Source organism: Aspergillus udagawae (assembly GCF_001078395.1).
Source record: "Aspergillus udagawae IFM 46973 DNA, scaffold_9, whole genome shotgun sequence".
NCBI classification, from domain to species: Eukaryota; Fungi; Ascomycota; class Eurotiomycetes; order Eurotiales; family Aspergillaceae; genus Aspergillus; species Aspergillus udagawae.
Window position 1 is genome coordinate 1,403,757 of NW_025091272.1, and position 18,248 is coordinate 1,422,004.

The following is an 18,248-nucleotide window of genomic DNA, read 5'->3' on the forward strand; positions in this document are numbered from 1 at the left end:
GCACAACCGATAGTCCATCACGCTTCTATTTGGTTTCCTTTAAGCGCATGGTGCATTCTTCGGAGTGGGGGATCTAAATAGATCTCCTTGGTGGTTCCGGCATTCCCTTGTCTCGCAGGTCGCTGTCGCGAGGGGGTGCGTACGGAAGTCATGTCGTCAAACTCAGACCTCACGGCTCCGGGGAGCAGCACGTATGCCTCCAATACATTGCATGTCGGAGATGGAACATGGGACTCGGGTCGCGAAACGTTTCTTCTACCCAACTTGATGGGTGTGAACTTTGAGACTATGCAATACAACGGTGGGTGGAGTCGCATAAATGTGTGAAGGTTAAGCTTCTTCTGACGTACATTCCAGGCATGGGGAACCGGTTCCGAGATATGCCCCAGTACCGCACGTTGATAATCGCTCATGGTGTCATTGCAACAATCGTGTTCCTCGGCTTAGTGCCCATATCGGTCCTGATCATACGATATTATTCGCGATGGAATCCTTTCTGGGCTTTTAAGCTACATGTCTGGTGTCAGGTTCTGACACTCTTATTGAGCACCGTCGTCTTTGTCCTCGGGTGGTTTGCCGTCGGGCCTGAGAGAAGTCTCACGAACCCTCATCATGGCATAGGTCTAGCGATCTACGTCATGGTTATTTTTCAGGTATTATGGGGGTATCTCGTGCACAAAATTGAGAGTAAGCGGAAGAGATACCATATTCCGCTGAAGCTAGTTGTGAGTGCGGCGAACAAAGCCATTGTCTTTTCATACCTCGGCACCATTCAACTAATCTGCCCATAGATCCATCGGTGGCTTGGTCGTGCTCTTGCAATCTTAGGTCTAGTGCAAATTCCCCTGGGACTCACCCTTTACGGCTCCCCGAAATCCTTGTTCATACTATACTCGGTAGCTGCTTTCGCACTTCTGGCAACATTCTTCGTTCTCTCGTACCTGTACGATTCTGAGGGATATCCCACAGGAAGTGAATATGACGCTCGGCACAGCTATGTTTCGGAACCCTCAGGAGTCGAAGATCGACGTCATAGCAGCTTTGGCCGCATGGCCGCTGCAGGAGCTGCAGGGGCGGGTCTGGCTGCGCTTTTCCGGCGCCGTTCACGTCCGAAAGAACGTCACGAAGACTCACAGATATCTTATTCGGAAGACAAGTACTCCGATGAGGAATCACGTCGTGGTGGCTGGGGAAGCAAGCTTCTCAAACTAGGAGCTATCGGTGGTGGTGCGCTTCTCGTCAAACGATTCTTCGACAGAAGGCGCGATCGAGATAGTGATACGGAATCCGGTCGCTATAGTCGGGCGCATACACGAACTGATAGTATGACAGAAGCCACAATGAGTAGGTTGGAGGACGGACGACGACCAGAACCAAGCCATCAGACTCCACTCAATCGGCCACCAAGCAGACCGCCCAGCAGGCCACCCAGTAGACCACAAAGCCCGGGATCGTCTTATTATTACAATACGACATATTTGACAGAGCCAGAGCCAGAGCCCTCTCATGGAGTCCGTAACGCCTTGTTCGGTGCTGGAGCTTTCGCGGCTCTCCGGGGTCTCTTTAAGCGTCGCAAGAGGGATGGCGAGCAACGCCGCGTGGAGGAGATGCGCCGTCATGATATAGAAGAGGAAAGAATCGCTCGAGCAAACAGTAAGCGGCGATATACAGGAGACGGCTTCTACCCACGAAAGCACAGAAGGGCCGATTCCTACACTGCTACCGATCTCTCATCGACTGACATGACACGCCCACCCCGTGGGCATCCGCACGGCGAGTCCGCTATATCTGCCGGCCCCGCGACACCAGGACCCGTGGACGTGCCACATCCCGATGTCCCTCCTGCTCCACCAATTCATCAAGAGCCAATGTCAGAGATGCCAACCCCTGTCCAGTCTCGGCATGAGCTGCCCGAGGTGGCCACTGGTCTGGCAGCCGGAGCGGCGGCCATGGATGCCTCATCCAGCCATCGTCGTCAGCGGAGTACTAGTAGACAGCGGGACGATCATTTGGAATCTCCACCTGTGTCTGTCAAAGTGAAGATGCACAATGACGGCCGGCACGTCACTCTGAGGAGACTGACCGAGGAAGAAGCCGCCGCCAGTCGTGAAGCACGACGAAGGGAGAGAAGAAACTCACGTCGCCGCGCCGGGAGTGCCAGCTCTTTATCGGGAAACGAAGGTGGCTACGATCGATGGCGCCGGGTTGAGGAACTCGAGCGTCAGCAGCAGGAACAAATCCAACGTGAACAGCAGGCGGCGGCCAGTTCTGCTGCTCCTTTGGGTGCTGCTCCTCCCTCATCATTTGTCCCGCCCTCTCTGAGTCACGTTTCTCCCCCACCTCCCCATGTACCCTCTAGCTTGCCCTACGGCAGCATCGCGTCTCCGGGCACATTTACCGGCACCGATGCCAGTGGCGACTATGCAAACAACCGCCGGCGAAGACGAGCGGAAAGAGCTCGAGCTCGGCAAGAAAGACAACAAAGCGTTGATTTCACATGAACGAACATCCTGGACGGAGTGGTTGGAGTGCTTACCGGCCTCGTTACCATTGTACAGAAAGTGTAGTGCACTATTGCAGTACACTAATATCCCGCCTTTACCCCCTTTTCGATGTCACTGTTTCGACCCCCTTGTTTTCTTTGTATCGAATAATGAAGTATTGTCTAGCTCATACAAGCGCTGGAATTCTTATCCTCTCGACCCCTTGATTCTGTCGACGTCTCTGATTTCCCATCCTCTGTCTATGCACACGAACGACCCTCTTCACCTGCGAATGCTTGATGATCACATGAAATTTATGGTTTGGGATGATTATGTAGTTGGGAAAAGACTGCGGCGGTTCACGTTTTGATTCACAAAGTCACGATTGGTTGTTTATATGTTGATATTCCCCTGTCCTATGTATCCTAGCATACCTCTTAGTTGGATGTCCTCGGCCACATTTTGGTTACTCGCTTGGGATGCGGCTCTCCTATCAGACGTTTCTTTCTGCGTATTACTCGCCATGTAGTAATGATGTTAAAGCGTTGTGCTGTTGACAGACACAAGTAAAGCAAAGATGATTAGCAGCTCTAATCTTGTTCTACCTCTAGACGGAGAGCTAATAGGTTCTCAAATGTAAGATGCGGTATATTGGTTGACCTCTATCTAGAACTTAACTCCCGAGAACGAGAAACCGTTTTGTCTTCACCAGAGGCTAGGAATACCAAGTCTGGCTTAATCAGTAAAACCCGAGTGATGTGACCGGACGCCATGGCGATGATGCACAAGGCTATAGATGTAGCTTCGTCTTCACATACTGAAGGTGCGAAAATGCTTGGCGGGGTCATATACGCAAGAGGTGACAGAGGGTTTGGGAGGGAGAGTCGAGAAGGCGGCAATGGTCGAATACCAGATTGTCGGTTGGGTGAACGAGGTAGTGGGCAGTGGCAGGCAAGGATGTTGTATTGATATCCTCCTCGCCGCGGGACATGAGCCAAAGGCTGTTTCTTGGGGCAATCATTGGCCAGAAAGCAGGGCTTCAGATCCAGGGTGGCGGCGGAGAAATGATCGAGCTGTCGAGCGGTCACTCTAGGCTAGCTCCCTTGAACCTCTTAGCAAGCTGTTCACTCTCTGACTTGGGAGATTCAGGTCTTGAGGAAAGATGACGTTTCCCTTGTTGGGACAAAGGGCGTGGAGGATCGGCCGGGTTTAGCCAGGGGCGCTTAGGGGGGCGCTCACCACTTTCCTGAAGAACAGTAACCAGGGTCGCCCAGCCGGGGGTGTTTAGCAGCTGTAGCCCCTCTGTGGGATCATGGGACGTCGCAACGCGGCACAGCAGTGCTTCTTCCTCCTGTAAAAGTTCATACGTTAGGAATAGTGGCAAAGGCTTGTGAAGCCAGCCTCAAGCTGATTGAGCGATCTGATACCGCCACACTTACCTTGCTGAACATGGATAGCGAATGCAGGAAGCACAGAAGATGGAAATCCGACACTTCTCGAATTGCCTTGTCTGGATCACCGTGGGATACCAGCTTCTTCGCGACATGGCGCAGCTCCTGACTCTCGCCGATGACTTCGCGGTTCTCAATGGGAAAAGTGCTCGCAGAAAACATAGGAGACGCCTCGGTAGGGAAACCATGGGTCAAGGTGACTAGTAGGAACTCGACTGGAAAGCTGGGTTTGGCGTTTTGCTGGGCACTCACGCCGTACTCGTTGATTTTTCGGTAGAAAACCTCGGGGATGTACCGCGACTTGTTCTCCGTATCATCGTCTTCCGACTGCACCAACATGACGGAGGGCTCGGCGGATGGTTCAACAATATCCGCCCTCACCATCTCAACAGCGGAGATAGAGGCCTGATATGAGCTGACAGTGATAGCACCATCTTCGTCGCCGCTGAGGACGCAAGTCACGAAGTTAGAACCAAAACGGCCAGTTCGACTCCATTTTGTCACTTTAGGGTGTTTTGCCTGCATCCGAGATGCGAAGGCAATTTCGAGTGACGATAGGTAGTACGAGTCGATATGTCGCTTGCATACCACCGAACCGTCTCCGCGTCCCGCATCGAGCAGATCCGTGAAGATGACGCCGACTTTCTCGAGTCCACATTGACGAGCTACTTCATCCACCTCCTTCTCATTCGGCCATTCGTGAAGCGTTATTCCGTCTATTTCATCCACCTGTGGTGGTTCATAGATTGCCTGTACCACCGCCTTGATACCCAGAGGTACCTCGGTATATTCTTCGTACGTGCCGTACAGAAAACCCAACCTCTGAGCGCCCGATTTCCGCCAGAAATCAAGCAATGAGTTAATCAGGTCGGGCGAAGCAAACTCCACGTGGTCGACCATGCGGAACTCCTGAGGCTGTAGACTAATCGCACTTGGCTGACACTTGGTACAGATCCCTTCAGGCCACGGCGGATGACCAGAGGGACAATCGCGCCGTACTCGGTAGTAAGGCTCATTGAGAGGCGGCATGAAGGAGCTTTTCAGCTCGGTCTTGTTGGTGGTTGAATTGACCTTCCGCATGTATGAGTGAAACGATAAGTGCTTGATCTTCTTCTCCGCAAGGTACTTGGGGTCGTAGGGCTCGAGGGGCATGCAGTAGTCACACATGCCTTTGGGGCCGTGTTTACACATCTTCATATCACGAGGACGATAAATTTTCCCGTCCTTCTTGTCCAGCATATCGTCCAGTGGTGATTGTTGCACAACTTCCCAAGGATTCTTGATCGTCGCGGATGGGGAGGTGGGAGGGTGAAATGTGACAGTCTCGGTTTCTCGCACCGGTGCTCCATTTAGCCGCCGTGATACATCTGCCGTGACATGCTTGTGGGCTGGAGCGGCCTGCGATACTTGCTTATCCTGGTAGCCAATGAAGAGCTTATCCCCGTGCCTTTGAGCCAACAGCCGTCAGCCAAAGCCAAGTACACCACTGCTGAATACTCACTTCAAACCGACCTGCTCAATCGAGACCCCAGCAAGATCAGTCAACTGTCTTTCTTGACCGCCAGTGCCGATGGGTTTGTTGGACAGCACGAGTGAGGAAGGTTCAACATCTTCGGGGAGGTTCTCTAGGATCTGACAAAGATAGAGAGTCAGCAACTGTGAACTCAATGCTATGATGGCCACCAATGACGATAGACATACCTTCTCCTGTAGTGAAGGAAAAAGCTCTTGTGGGTTGACACTGAGGCGAAACTGGCCGTTACGGCTCTCAAATCTGAGGATGATCGGCCGCGCAGCCGCCATGTTTGGAGGAGAAGTCGGTCGGCGTATTGGGATGGTTGGTGGGAGTAGTGTGATCTCATAGGCTCATACCGGGAAGAACTGCGAAGAATCAGGTTGTTGTTGTTGGGTGTGTTCGCTCGACGGAGACGATTGAGCGAGGCAGTAGGTAGCAAGTAAGTTGTGAGGTCTCTGAGGTGTGAGAGCTCCAATGGAGGTGATTATTTAAAGGCGGGCAGAAGGCAGCGGAGCTCTATCGTCATCACCCGTCACGGTGTTACCGGTCCGTTACACTGGAGCCACATTGCAAGTCAATATTTTGAGCTAAGTATGGTATTGGGGTTACATATGCTATCTGAAGGTAGCCACATTTGCTGATATTCAATGATTACTCTTTCTTACCTGTTTCTCTTCTTCTTCGTGTTTCTCATGTTCATCATCTTTTTTTTTTTTTTTTTTTTAATTCTTCAGGTCTCTGCAGGAAGATGTGTTATGGTACTACCTCCATTATTAACAATTCTATAAGTAACTGGACAAGCTTCAGACAAGCTTGTCCACTGATTACTGGAACATTCAGATAAGATCACGGAGTTGCTCCGCGTAAATACATTAATGCGCATATATGGATGTCTTTAATATAGCTACATACATACATACATACATCTATTGTAGATATTGACCTCCCAATCCAATGACGCCATTTGCAACCGAGAAGAACAAGTCAACATGACAAAAGAACAAAAGGGTATAGATATGTTGGAATCAACTACGAGACAGTGCACTTGGGAAGACCACAAGGTCCTTCCTTGCTCTTCTCTTTCTTCTCTTTCTTCGCCCCTTGTGTGCCTTGTCCATTGCCCTGTCCACTCTGCGCAGGCTGGGGAGTTGCCTCAGTCTTGGCTTGCTGTGCAGCCGCTGCAGGCTTCACTTCCTCGCCACCATGTAGTCACGCGAAGTTGACCTTGGAGACGGTCTCGTAGAAAGCCTTGCCCTGGGCCTCGGCGATCGAGAGCTCCAGCTCAGTGGGCTGGCGAGAGCCGTCGGCACCCTTGATGACAGGAGTCAGTAACAAGCCTCCCTTGCTCGACACGAATGAAGGAAAAGATAACTTACAGCAAAAGTACCAGCGCCCCAAGCGCTACCGCCGTGGACCTCCTCCAAGTTGGCGAGCTTAGGGAAGACGGTCTTGTAGCCAAGAGGAACGTAGATGAAGCCGTGGTGGGCGAGGGTGCTCATGGCGGCAATGGCGGTCGACTCCTGGCCACCACCGAGGGTACCGGTGGAAACGAAGAGACCGGCGTACTTGCCCCAGTAGCCACCAGAGGCCCAGATGCCACCGGTCCTGTCCCAGAAGGTCTTCCATTGAGCGGGGAAGTTACCGTAGCGAGTGGGGATACCGAAAAGGACGGCGTCGTAGTCCTTCAGAGTGTCGACTTCGACAATGGGGTAAGACGACTTGGGAGGAGCGTGCATCTTGGCGAGGACGTCCTCGGACAGGGTCTCGGCGATCCTGAAAAGAGATACTGGTCAATCGCTGCTTGACTAGAGTGAATCCCGAAGATCAGACACATACTGGAAGATGTCCGCCTGCCCACCCGCCGACTCAATGCCCTTCTTCTCGGCTTCGGCCAGCTTCAAGATGTGGCCGTACATGGAGTACTGCGGAATCGACCAATTAGCAAGCGCATAAGTGTCAAAAGGTCAAGGAGAATCACATACAAAGACGATAGCGACCTTGGGAGCCATTGTGACTGGATTGATGTCGAAACGAACAGGACACTATAGGTTTGTAGAAGTAGAGACTTGTCTTTTGAAAAATCACAAAGAACCTTCGCAGAGGCTTTATATATATGCGAATGGAAGAAGTTCTCGACTCCTCTACTCTCCAGTACTAGTGCCCCTCAGTGGAAATTTGGGGAGATTCTGGATTATGCCATACTTCCCTTCTGCATCCGTAATCGATTACAGAATCCCAGGTGTAGAAAAGAAAGGCACGCTGGTTCGTCCATTGCACCACTGGAGGGCCCGCTCTCTCGCTCCGCAATCCAGTCTTATCCATCCATGGCCCACCATTTAGTCTAAAAGCCAATTAGAAACTGCCCCTAGACGTGATGCCCCGTTAGGTGATCCTTACGCATTCCTGACAAAGACTTGCTGCGGCATGCATCCAGAGAAAAACACCTTATAGTTGCCTTAATTCTTTGGATTCTTCGAGCAGTGGTCTTCCCGAGGGCATTGCTGAATGATTCCTTAATAATACTTGATCAAAAATGCTGATTATGGGACTGATGACAAAACTGATAGACATAGTTAACTATCTAAGCTAACGTTGCAATTAGCCGTCATTCGGCTAGTCATGATGTCATACATTAAACTTTTTAGCTCCCCTTCTTACTCGAAGAAGTCAACCGTGTTAAAACGAACGCCAAAGGTAAATGGTAGTATTTCCAGATGGTTGTGGTGGTAGATAACTTACCACATCAGGGCAGAAGAGCGCATCACAATCCTTCAGAAACTCTACCGCATTGAGATCGTGAGCACATACATCATCAACGCATTTTATAACTTCAAATTGGGTATCTTAACGACCTGCAAAAGCTTCTAAAGTATGCGAAACCAGCCAACTTCCATGAGAGCCGTAAGTAACCCCCATGCCGGATACAGACTGCCTTATTCTACCCCCGTCCACGTCCTCGATATCGCCCGCGCATGAAGCCACCTCCACGGCCACGCTCGCTCCTCCACTCACGCTCCCTCTCCTTCTCTCTCTCCTGCTCCTCTCGGATGAGAGCCCTTTCCCGTTCCAATTCCTCCTCTGTCTTTTCAACTCTCATGGTAGGTTTGGGGAGATTCTCCGACCAGCGCGGATGAGCATCGGGGCACGCTTTACCCTCCGGACAGAATCCCGCCAAGTAGTATTTGCAAAGTCGTCGCCGAACATGTCGCTTGGAGCATAAGGGGCCCAGCTCGCAGAAGCCCTGATCGTAGTTCTCGCAGGGCGGTAATCGCGCTTGTTCCCGCACATGCTGGTATAGACAATCATCGCCGTTGGGACAGTAGCCTGATCGCGAGAAGGACTGACATTCCGGCATGCGGCGAAGATTGTATTCATGAAGATATTCGCATTTGAGACCTTTCTTGCAGAGCCCCTTGAGGAAGTGTTTGCAGACTAGGGAGCCATGGGTTGTAGAAGGCGCCAGCCCGGACGCCGTTGTGGTTGACGTTGTTACCCGCGAGGGTGTAGGATGCCGATCTGGGCAGGCTGGTCCTAAGGGGCAATGCCCTTCACTGTAGGCTTTGCAGACGGGTACGTCGCTCGCGAGTCCAAAACCGAAGCTTTTGCGGAGGAAGGGGATGAAGGAAAAATTGTTGTAGCTCGGATCTCGAGTGCTATCGGTGGATAGAATCTGTGCCGCAGCAGATTTGACATCTGCTGTCATGGTGATTTATAGCTCGCAAGATAATGAATTTGAAGAAAGTGATCGGCGGCTTTCACCAGGCTCGTTGGCCACCTTATGCGTTTGACAAAATTCTGCTCCTATTGCGACTGCCCAGTCTTGATAGTCAAGTCGATGTTAAGTCCTGTAATGCCAGTCAAAGTGACCGTATGGAGAAGAGTGTTAGGATTCAACAGTTGTAGAAGTAAAATAACTACAGAGTTAGTCAAGGGTAGTTTATGATCACAGCTGATGCATCAATGCACTAGTATTAATATGGTAGGCGGTGGCAAACTGTATTACCAACATAGAGCAGAATCGGTAGTTAGTTAGTAATCTGCGATGGCATGAGCTGACAAACCCAAGTCAATAATAATAACAATATCATATTCATTTTTGCTATGCTGATGCATCAAGAATGTAACACCGTATGGGATGGTCTCGTGGTTTTCGCTATGAAACGAAGACACCATTGACCTCTGCGGGCTCTGAGGAGTGGGTAGCAATTGAATAACCCACATTGTGCCGCGGCAGAGAATTCCCCCTGCATATGGTCGATTTTGGCAATTCAAAGTGCGAAGTCACTATGAATAGCTGAAAGGCGCATATATAGGGTACAAGGGACAGTCATTTACCAAAAGGTCTGTGCTATGTGCGGCCAGAACACCTTACAGTTCTATCTCGGATGTTGTTATCCATTGGCTGGTCTTATGAGAAGAACCTTCTCACGTTGCAACCTCAGTCGCCTAAGGAAACATGTATATTCTTTGTTCTGTATCTAGCGCCAAGTTCATTCAATCGTCTGGCTCTCCTCCTCTTCACCACGGAGAAGCACGGATATGTCGAGGCCGATTGTGGTTGATTTCAAACTCTGGCCCACTATGAGTATGGTGCCCCTGGCCGCCTGCTAACATAAGTACGGAGTACAACAGAGTGACCCCCACAAAACATCTGTCAATTTTGCTTCACCATCTCTTCTTCCTTGCAGGCACCTTCAGAATATCATGCATGGCCTTTCTATCGTATAAGTTCAGTCGCTGTGCTCCGTGTTCTGTTAATATTCAATAAGAAGGATGGCTTATGACTATGCTAACGGTCTATCAGTCATCCAGGGATCAAATCATTAGTTTGAGGTTTGTATCGTCCCCAAGCAGCCAGAAGGAGGAAAAAGCAAATATGAGGCGGCTTGTGGGAGCCAAGGACAAACGGTACAAATTAACTATCTTTCACATGGTCTGATTCTCAGTTACCTTTCCCAAAGCCACGAGCTACAGTTCCTCAAAATTAGGCCAAAAATCATAGAGGTGCACCTGCGAAGATATTGCAGACCTACATGAGCATGATGTACAGGCTTCCCCCTACCCAGCTCAGAGTAACAGTACTGGAAAGCGAGATGATCCCAGGGTCTAATAAAGAGGCCAATTGGGCCTCGTGCTGTAAGCAATGGATATTGCCACCAGTAGAATAATAATGCAATACGTGTGGTCAGATTCTCACCGGAAGAAGCCAAAACAAGTCATCCCAGCTCTACGAAGCTGAAGCCAGCAGAAATTGACGAAGCTTTCAGGTTACCCAACCGATAATTCTCTCCACTAAGCTTTGGTCTCTCAAGGAGCCATTGGACCTGAGTCTAAAAAGGCGGGGCTAGACATGATCATCTGGGGCGTTTGGACCCTACTGGACCAGGTCACGATGAGGATTTCCCTGTTGTCTGAGTATGCTGATTCGATGGATCAATTCAGTATCCTAACCCATTTCTGCAAGCTCTCGCCGCATTGACGCTTGTCGGTTGCGTCTCCTGTGAAATTAATGCTTGCAAATTAGGGAGATTGAATCCGCCACTGAAGCCAAAATCGATACGGCGGCCAAGTGTGGAGGTGAGGGTCGCCATATTGCCCGCTACCTATACTCCGCAGCATGGATGTCTGTATCATTCTTCGCAGTAGCTCGCTGACAGTCAAAGCTCTTTGGATCTAGCCCCCGAACAAACCTCAACGGGATCAAGCAAGCGATTTTGGATGCTTGCCATGGAGGAGCGTTGGCCATTGGTTGCCTCTTCGGCCGCTGCATCGAGGGGTTTCTCCGTTCCTGTGGTCCATTAGCAATTTTGGTCAACGTAATTGTAGTGTAGGAGTAACATGACTCTGATGGAGTTATGCAACCTCAAAAAAGAAACAGATCAGACCCAAAAAAGGACTCCCCACACGTGACACTGTCAACAATTTGGCAGCTGCTTCTTACTCCCTCAGTTGCATATATTCAACCTCACCTCGAATGATTTTCTCTATTCCCGTAAATCCTTTTCAGCCTCTTCGTCGATCTGTGAGAATATCTACAGATCCGGCGGCAACCCTGCCGAGTTTCGTCGCATTATGTTCTCCGGATCCATCTTCCCCCACTGGCGTCGTAAGGCGGCACAACGGGCCAACAATTTCAGCAGCTCGTATGAAGTCCCATTCTTCATGAACGCAGCCTACTATGCGAATTGGAGGATCTATCGAAAACAGCCTCCCTCGTCGTTGAGATTGGGATTCATATCTCATATCTTCTATGCATTTGCTTGGTACTAGTCATACACACAGCCGAAGCGATTAATCGCCTGATCTAGGTAGATACAAATGTTAACCATCATGTCTTGCTTTCTTTTAGGGTCAAAGAAGACGGCACAGTTTATGTGAATCCCCAACCCGGACTTGATTTTTCTTCTTCTGTCCTTTATTACTTCTCTTCTCTTTCCTATTGTCTTACCCCGCTGACAAGTTGTTTGTGCAGTTGAGCGATGAGTGGGCCGACTCTCAGATGCCCGTTGACGGCGCAAATGGCTGCCTCCGGGCATTCACACAACTCAAAGCACAATACTCGAAGATGAAGGTCATCCTCTCAGTCGGGGGAGGAGGCAAGGGAAGCGAAAATTTTGCCGCAGTAGCGCGGAGCCAAACCCGTCTGGAGACCTTTGTACGGACCGCGAAGGAACTCGTAGATGAGTTTGGACTCGATGGAATTGACAGTATGTAGCACCATATGTTCTAAGTGGCTCAGGATGATGATGCTGACGCTCTGCAGTCGATTGGGAGCACCCTTCAAGCCCCGCCGAGGGCTCAGATTATGTCCGTCTTCTTGCCCGGTTGCGTGAAGTTCTACCGTCACCACGCTATGTGCTGGCCACTTGCCTTCCAGCTGGTGAATGGGCCCTGCAACATATAGATCTGTGCAAGGCGCAGAACTATGTCGACCTGATCAACATCATGGCGTATGATTTCTCCGGACCGTGGACCAGCGAAACAGGACACCAGTCGCAGCTGTATAACCCATCTCGAGACCCAACAGGGGCGATCTCGTGTCAGTCGGCCATCGCATACGTAATCGCACAAGGTGTCAACCCCAAGAAGATTCTCCTTGGGATCCCAGCGTACGGTCGCTCTTTCCTAGGCAGTAATCACATCGGTCAGCGTTACAGTGGTTGTGGAGGGGAGGATGGCGTCTTTGACTACTGCGACCTACCGCGGCCGGGCGCGAAAGAGTATTATGATGAACAGTTCGGCGCTGCCTGGTGTGTTGGCGGCGATGGCGGGTTTGTGACCTACGACACCCCTGAGACGGTGCAACAGAAGGCCAAATTTGCGACCAAGACCAAACTGGGGGGTCTATTTTATTGGCACATCGGAGGTGATGCAAGAGGACCCCGCAGCCTGATCGAGACGGGATATAAGACCTTGCATGATATGTGATTTGGGATATCCAACTCAGTCAAAGGCGGTTTGGACGTTTGTTTGTGCAACATCAGCGAGGAATCGAAAAATGGCGGAACGGGAAAACGGGAGGCATCGTCTGTTTTATATCTCTAAGTAGCGAGTTTTGAAGTTCATTGCGATGTGAAATTATTGAGTTGATATCGCGTCCTACTTATACCGTCAACAATCCCTGTCAATAGGTGGGCTATCAGCCGATAACAAAAAGTAGACGGTCAGACTTCAACCGTGCGTCGGTCGTCCACGCGATACGATACGCCCCTCCATTCTTATTTGTCTCCCGGAGCCTTATCATCGTCGGCAGCAGGTAGATCTGACCCTGATCCTGATCACTACCGCATTACGGAGTACTCCTAGTACTCCGAAGGTATGGCCAACAAGGCCCGGGCGCTGATGTAGTCCGTCGAGATACGGTGTAGACCGTACAATGAGGATATCCGCTCAGCTATGGCGTGATGAGCTACACCACCTCTAATATATTGCAGAAACACTCGTTCCAAAGTCTGATTGGACGTCAGCTTTTGTCAATAACAGAGATAAATGATATGATCATCTAGCATATTATTAAATCGACATATCAATAACAACAGTGGGACATGTACCATTACATTGAGTTCTATCATTTCTATAGCCATCAAAATCTTGTCTATGAAAACCACAAATGCAACTGGAAAGAAAGAAAGAAAGGAAGGGACACAATCAAGCAACCCCACTCTTCGCAAAGGCCTCCTTGATCTCCTTGAACCCCTTGTTCTCGGCAAGCAGCAGACCGAGCAGGATGCGCGCTTTCGCCGGGTTGAGGAAGCCGCTCCCGATTGTGCTCGTGCTGTCTGTGAGGGGTACTTCGCCGTTGCCGGTGCGGGAGCTTAGGACGATAGGGAGGGAGTGGGTGGAAGCGATGTCGTCGATGGCGGTATCGAAGGCGGTTGAGACGCTTCCTGAGCCGGAGCCGGCGATCTGGATTCATTTTTAGCATTTGATTCAGGGATGGTGAGGGGAAAGGTAGAAGGACTTACGACGATGCCCTTGGCGCCGTTGTTGACGGCGTCGTAGAGCGTATCGTTGTGCATATCCTGGTACGCGTAGAGGATGTCGACCCTTGGGATGGAGGTGTCGTTGCGCACGTCGAAGGTGGTCTTACCGGTGGGCAAGACGGGCGGGTAGAAGAAGTACGGCTTGTTGGAGACGATGGAGCCGAGATTCCCCATCTCGACGGCCTTGAAGGTGTCCATGGTGTTGGCGTTTGTCTTGGAAGCGTAGAAGGCGGAGACGATATGGTCGTTCAGGACGACCAGTGCGCCGCGGTTGCGTGCTGTGGGGTGCGCGGCGACGGTCACGGCCTGGAGGAGGTTGAACGGGCCGTCAGCGGAGATGGCGGTTGCGGGCCGCATGGCGCCGACGACGACGATGGGCTTGCCGCAGTTGACTGTGGCGTCGAGGAAGAAGGCCGTCTCCTCGAGCGTGTCGGTGCCGTGGGTGATGACGGCGCCGCTCATGGTGGGGTCGTCGCAGACGACCTCGTTGAGGGTCTTGGCCATGCGGAGCAGAAGGGAAGACGTCACGTCGGGGCTGCCGACGTTGGCGACTTGGATGCCGGCGACGTTGGCAACGTCCAGCATCTCGGGGACGGCGTCCATGAGCTGCTGGATGCCGATCGCGCCGGCCTTGTAGCCTGTTGTGGCGGTGTTGTCGTTGCTGGAGCCTGCGATGGTACCGCCGGTTGCGAGGATAGTGACATTAGGGAGCGTCGTGTTCATCTGGGTGAAGTTCAAGCCGTGGGAGTTGGTGAAGACGTATGTACTGTTTGAGTCGGTTGCTCGGGGATAGAGAACCGGAGAGGCATTCCCAACGGCTGCCAAAGCCGCGACTATGATGGTTTTGAAGCTGATTTTGGTCATTTTTGCAATGTGACGAGGCAAACTGCTCTGCTCCGATGGATTGATGCCGCTGTACTCGCCAGGCAACCGTACCAGCAACGCATCGTGGGACATCCATCCTTAAATAGGCACTGTCGTCAACATTCAACCGTCGACCGCACGATAATCCAGGAACTGAGACACTATCCAAGTCTCACGATTACCCTGATAAGGAGGTATCGTCGCAGTCCCGCTGTGATCTCGTAATGAGAATCCATATCAATTGGAGTCATGTCGAGGAACTATGTGGACTTGACTCCAATTCTGCTTGGCATGAGGCGTCTATCTGCAAAAAGGAAGCCCGGAACTTAACCGATGCAGGAACCAGGATAAAACGTGCTCCCCAATCTGTTAATAATTGGCACTTTGCCAAGAGAGAGTCGTTATCATCCATCAGGGATAAGAGTTGGAGATTTGGAGAAACATCGGAGAATCCATTGCATTGGCATTACTGATAAGATCGGCGCATGGTTGATCCTCGACCTCTCAACCCGAAATGCCCGAATGATGCCGATGGATGATACGTCTCCTGATCTATTTAAAGTTAGGTAAACGTCCTGCCTGTGGTTGAATTATTCCAGCGATGAAGAATTACGTATCCAGTAGACGGCTTATCGCCTCAGGCACAACTCCGGGTCACCTGCAACCAAGTGCATTTCCATGAACCTGTTTCTCTTTGTAGACCAGTTCAAGCATACTACTGCAGCGGACTGGTCGTTTTTTAATATCCGCCATCAAGATTGCGAGGTCGTATTAAAAATGCTCTGTCTCCTTTGCACTTACGGTTCTCACTTGATTGGTTCAAAGCTGGCTACAAATCTCGGAGTCAACCTTCGAAGCGATGATAGGTCAAGGAGCAGCACGACCAAATAAAGTATCATATGTATTTGTGTCCGTCACTGTCGGCGATCACTACCGCATGGTCAACGTAAGGTCAACATAACGAGTCAAGAAGAAGATGTGCAGAAATAAATGGAATAAATCCATCCAATCGTCATAACATTAGCATATATGTATCAAGACTGGATTGTACATGTAGCCCCGTAAGGCAAGAAGTGAAAAGAAAAGCTCAGTGGTATATATATCCACCGGTGAGGGTGTCTCTCGACAACGTCACCAATCGATTAGATCAGCAACTTAGCAAGGTCCAAGTTCACTTTAAGTGTATTCGATGCCAGGGCCTCGCTAAAGTACGAGATGGCTTTGCCGTTGTATACGCTCGAGTTGGTCGAGCTTCCTGAAATCGCCACAGGGATACCGTTCTTGTACTTCGAGAAGAATGGTGCGATTGCCGACAAGTCGATGGCGGATGTCATGGGCCGGGTGTTGTTTCCTGGAACCAGCTTCAGGTCGTTCAAATATGAGGTACCAATGGAGGTTCCATCGACGGAAAGGTCGAGGGTGACATTGCCCTAGGTCAATCAGTCGACGCTATATTGAAATAAAGAACGCAACGTACCATGCTGATTGTCATCACAGATGGGTTGGGGATGTACACGGTTCCACCAAAATTGGCGCCATTCGACGATTTACCGCTCAAGACATGCATTTCCGTGATGGCGAAACCGTCGAGCTTGTTGAGGGCTAGAGTTTGCACAATCAGCTTTGTCCGACCCTGGAGGTTTGACCAAGCCCTGATCACTTACCCTTCATAGTAACTGTCTTGTTGTACGTCACATCGGTTTTAGGCAGGCCACCCTCTTTCAGGTCGGGCTTGCCATAGATGTTCAATTTGATCTCCTCATTCTGCATGACCGCCGTAGCAAATCCTCCAAAGGCACCCACATCGCTCAGGTCCAGGGACTGGCTGATATGAACCACAGTGCCGTCATTGGCCTTGACCTGAGGAACCCGTACGGTTGCGAACGCTGACGCAGCCCCCAGCAAGCTGACAGTAGCATCGAAGGCATAGATCGTAGGATGGAATATGCTGTGGGTGCCGATGACCTGCGTCTGGTCCAAGACGAATGATTCCGGCGTGGGATCGGAGATGATCATCTCCTTGATCTCCAAAGTGGAATCATTGATGTCGCCTTGTGCGATGTTTGGATAGCCGACATACACCCTAATGTCTAGTTAGCTCCGAGCCTTTTTTTCTGATATATCACGCAGAAGAGAACATACAAGGGGAGTGTCACTACGAGGACGACCACAATGATCACGATGACATGAACCCACCACCACCGCTTGTAGTGGTTGAGCACACGTCTCCCAAAGCTCGGTTTGGGAGACTGGCTTTCCACAAACCCAACCTCGGAGACTTCTGGCTTACCGTCGGCCATTTCGGATCGCTACTGTGCTTTCTGTAGTCTGTCCGACGTTCTGACGTATGACCGGGATGGCGAGTGACACAAATGGTCTATCGCCGGTGCGTCAGTATATAGAAGTGGTCGAAGATTCAGTCGTTCAATAGTGCACACCCTGTGCAGATGATTAGCATCAATTCAAAACCAGAACAACGCCATAGTCAAATGATATACCGAGTCATGCATCAAGAACAGAGCAAGGCCGTTGCAATTTATTGGAGATAATAGGGACACAGAAAAACGACGGGGTTAAAAAAAATTGCTTGAAAGAGAAAAACTACCTATTTTAGTTCGTTCACCGAAGGGGCAAGCGAAAAAGTACTAAGGACGGATGGTCAAAGTCCAGAATCCAGACGACGGACCAGCCAGTCCCTAGGGATCCGTCAAGTGCTATATCTACCCCCAAGGAGGGGCGAGGTTCCATCACATGTAGAAAAATTACAAAGCGACCAGATTCAAGCACCGCGGATCTTTCTACCTGACGGAGATGACTTCTGACCAATGTCCGGAGACTTGTACAGAAACATTCCCTCTTCCTGACTGCTTAATTTTGGATCTTGTGGAGAAAAAGGGGGGAGGGGGAGCTAAGTGACTGGGGTTTTCACGCCAGGATCCAAGGTGCTAGAGACTAGAGAGAGATGGATACTAGATAAGGAGCATGGCGAAAACAGTTACGGGATACCTCGTAGATTAAATGAGGACCTCGGCGGATGAGGGATAAGCAAGCATGAGACAGAGCCATGGCCACGATCAGGCTGATGAACGACAGTTTATGGCTGATGCATCATGGTTTGCGTTAGCTTTGCGAGGCATGTTCCCAATCCAGCCGAGGCTGAAGGGCGTCGAGAATGGCTGATTTTGCAGGCTCTTACCCAGAAAGCATAATCCTGGGTTGTTTCGTAACATAGCAGTCTGGATTTGATTGGATTGGATGCGATTGACAGTCCTGAGTCTAAACGAGGGGCGACTTGTACTGCGGTAGGGTGGCAGGGACTAGAGAGGTACTAGTCGAGTCATCGCCGTACCCTGGATGCAAGCCCCGGATGGTCTGGATGGGAGGGTCCAATCCTACCTATCGTAAAGAAAGTCCAATTTCCCCATGGTCGATCCTGACTTAGCAAGGGGGA

The 18,248-nt window shown here is 50.7% G+C and overlaps 7 protein-coding genes across 7 annotated transcripts; 2 read left to right on the top strand and 5 right to left on the bottom strand.

Moving 5' to 3' along the window:
* Positions 1-150: 150 nt before the first annotated feature.
* Aud_010725 (uncharacterized protein) lies at positions 151-2,501 on the top strand (the record flags this gene model as incomplete). The annotated part of the gene is made up of 3 exons (XM_043295558.1): positions 151-301; positions 358-725; positions 792-2,501. The coding sequence occupies 3 exons, from the start codon at positions 151-153 to the stop codon at positions 2,499-2,501; spliced, it is 2,229 nt and encodes a 742-aa protein (XP_043151493.1).
* A 1,066-nt stretch (positions 2,502-3,567) lies between these two features.
* Positions 3,568-5,737, bottom strand: npl4 (nuclear protein localization protein 4; the record flags this gene model as incomplete). Its single annotated transcript, XM_043295559.1, has 4 exons — positions 3,568-3,834; positions 3,923-5,381; positions 5,436-5,566; positions 5,636-5,737. 4 exons carry the CDS (start codon positions 5,735-5,737, stop codon positions 3,568-3,570), a joined length of 1,959 nt encoding a protein of 652 aa, XP_043151494.1.
* A 922-nt stretch (positions 5,738-6,659) lies between these two features.
* Positions 6,660-7,459, bottom strand: pst2 (putative NADH-quinone oxidoreductase Pst2; the record flags this gene model as incomplete). The annotated part of the gene is made up of 4 exons (XM_043295560.1): positions 6,660-6,761; positions 6,827-7,223; positions 7,287-7,372; positions 7,433-7,459. 4 exons carry the CDS (start codon positions 7,457-7,459, stop codon positions 6,660-6,662), a joined length of 612 nt encoding a protein of 203 aa, XP_043151495.1.
* A 929-nt stretch (positions 7,460-8,388) lies between these two features.
* yth1 (cleavage polyadenylation factor RNA-binding subunit YTH1) lies at positions 8,389-9,153 on the bottom strand (the record flags this gene model as incomplete). Its single annotated transcript, XM_043295561.1, has 1 exon — positions 8,389-9,153. One exon carries the CDS (start codon positions 9,151-9,153, stop codon positions 8,389-8,391), a length of 765 nt encoding a protein of 254 aa, XP_043151496.1.
* Positions 9,154-11,949: 2,796 nt separating this feature from the next.
* Positions 11,950-12,878, top strand: Aud_010729 (glycoside hydrolase family 18 protein; the record flags this gene model as incomplete). Its single annotated transcript, XM_043295562.1, has 2 exons — positions 11,950-12,157; positions 12,214-12,878. The coding sequence occupies 2 exons, from the start codon at positions 11,950-11,952 to the stop codon at positions 12,876-12,878; spliced, it is 873 nt and encodes a 290-aa protein (XP_043151497.1).
* Positions 12,879-13,598: 720 nt separating this feature from the next.
* Positions 13,599-14,890, bottom strand: Aud_010730 (asparaginase ahrA; the record flags this gene model as incomplete). Its single annotated transcript, XM_043295563.1, has 2 exons — positions 13,599-13,856; positions 13,916-14,890. 2 exons carry the CDS (start codon positions 14,888-14,890, stop codon positions 13,599-13,601), a joined length of 1,233 nt encoding a protein of 410 aa, XP_043151498.1.
* Positions 14,891-15,939: 1,049 nt separating this feature from the next.
* On the bottom strand, positions 15,940-17,097 carry Aud_010731 (DUF3712 domain-containing protein; the record flags this gene model as incomplete). The annotated part of the gene is made up of 4 exons (XM_043295564.1): positions 15,940-16,227; positions 16,275-16,399; positions 16,462-16,880; positions 16,940-17,097. 4 exons carry the CDS (start codon positions 17,095-17,097, stop codon positions 15,940-15,942), a joined length of 990 nt encoding a protein of 329 aa, XP_043151499.1.
* Positions 17,098-18,248: the final 1,151 nt, after the last annotated feature.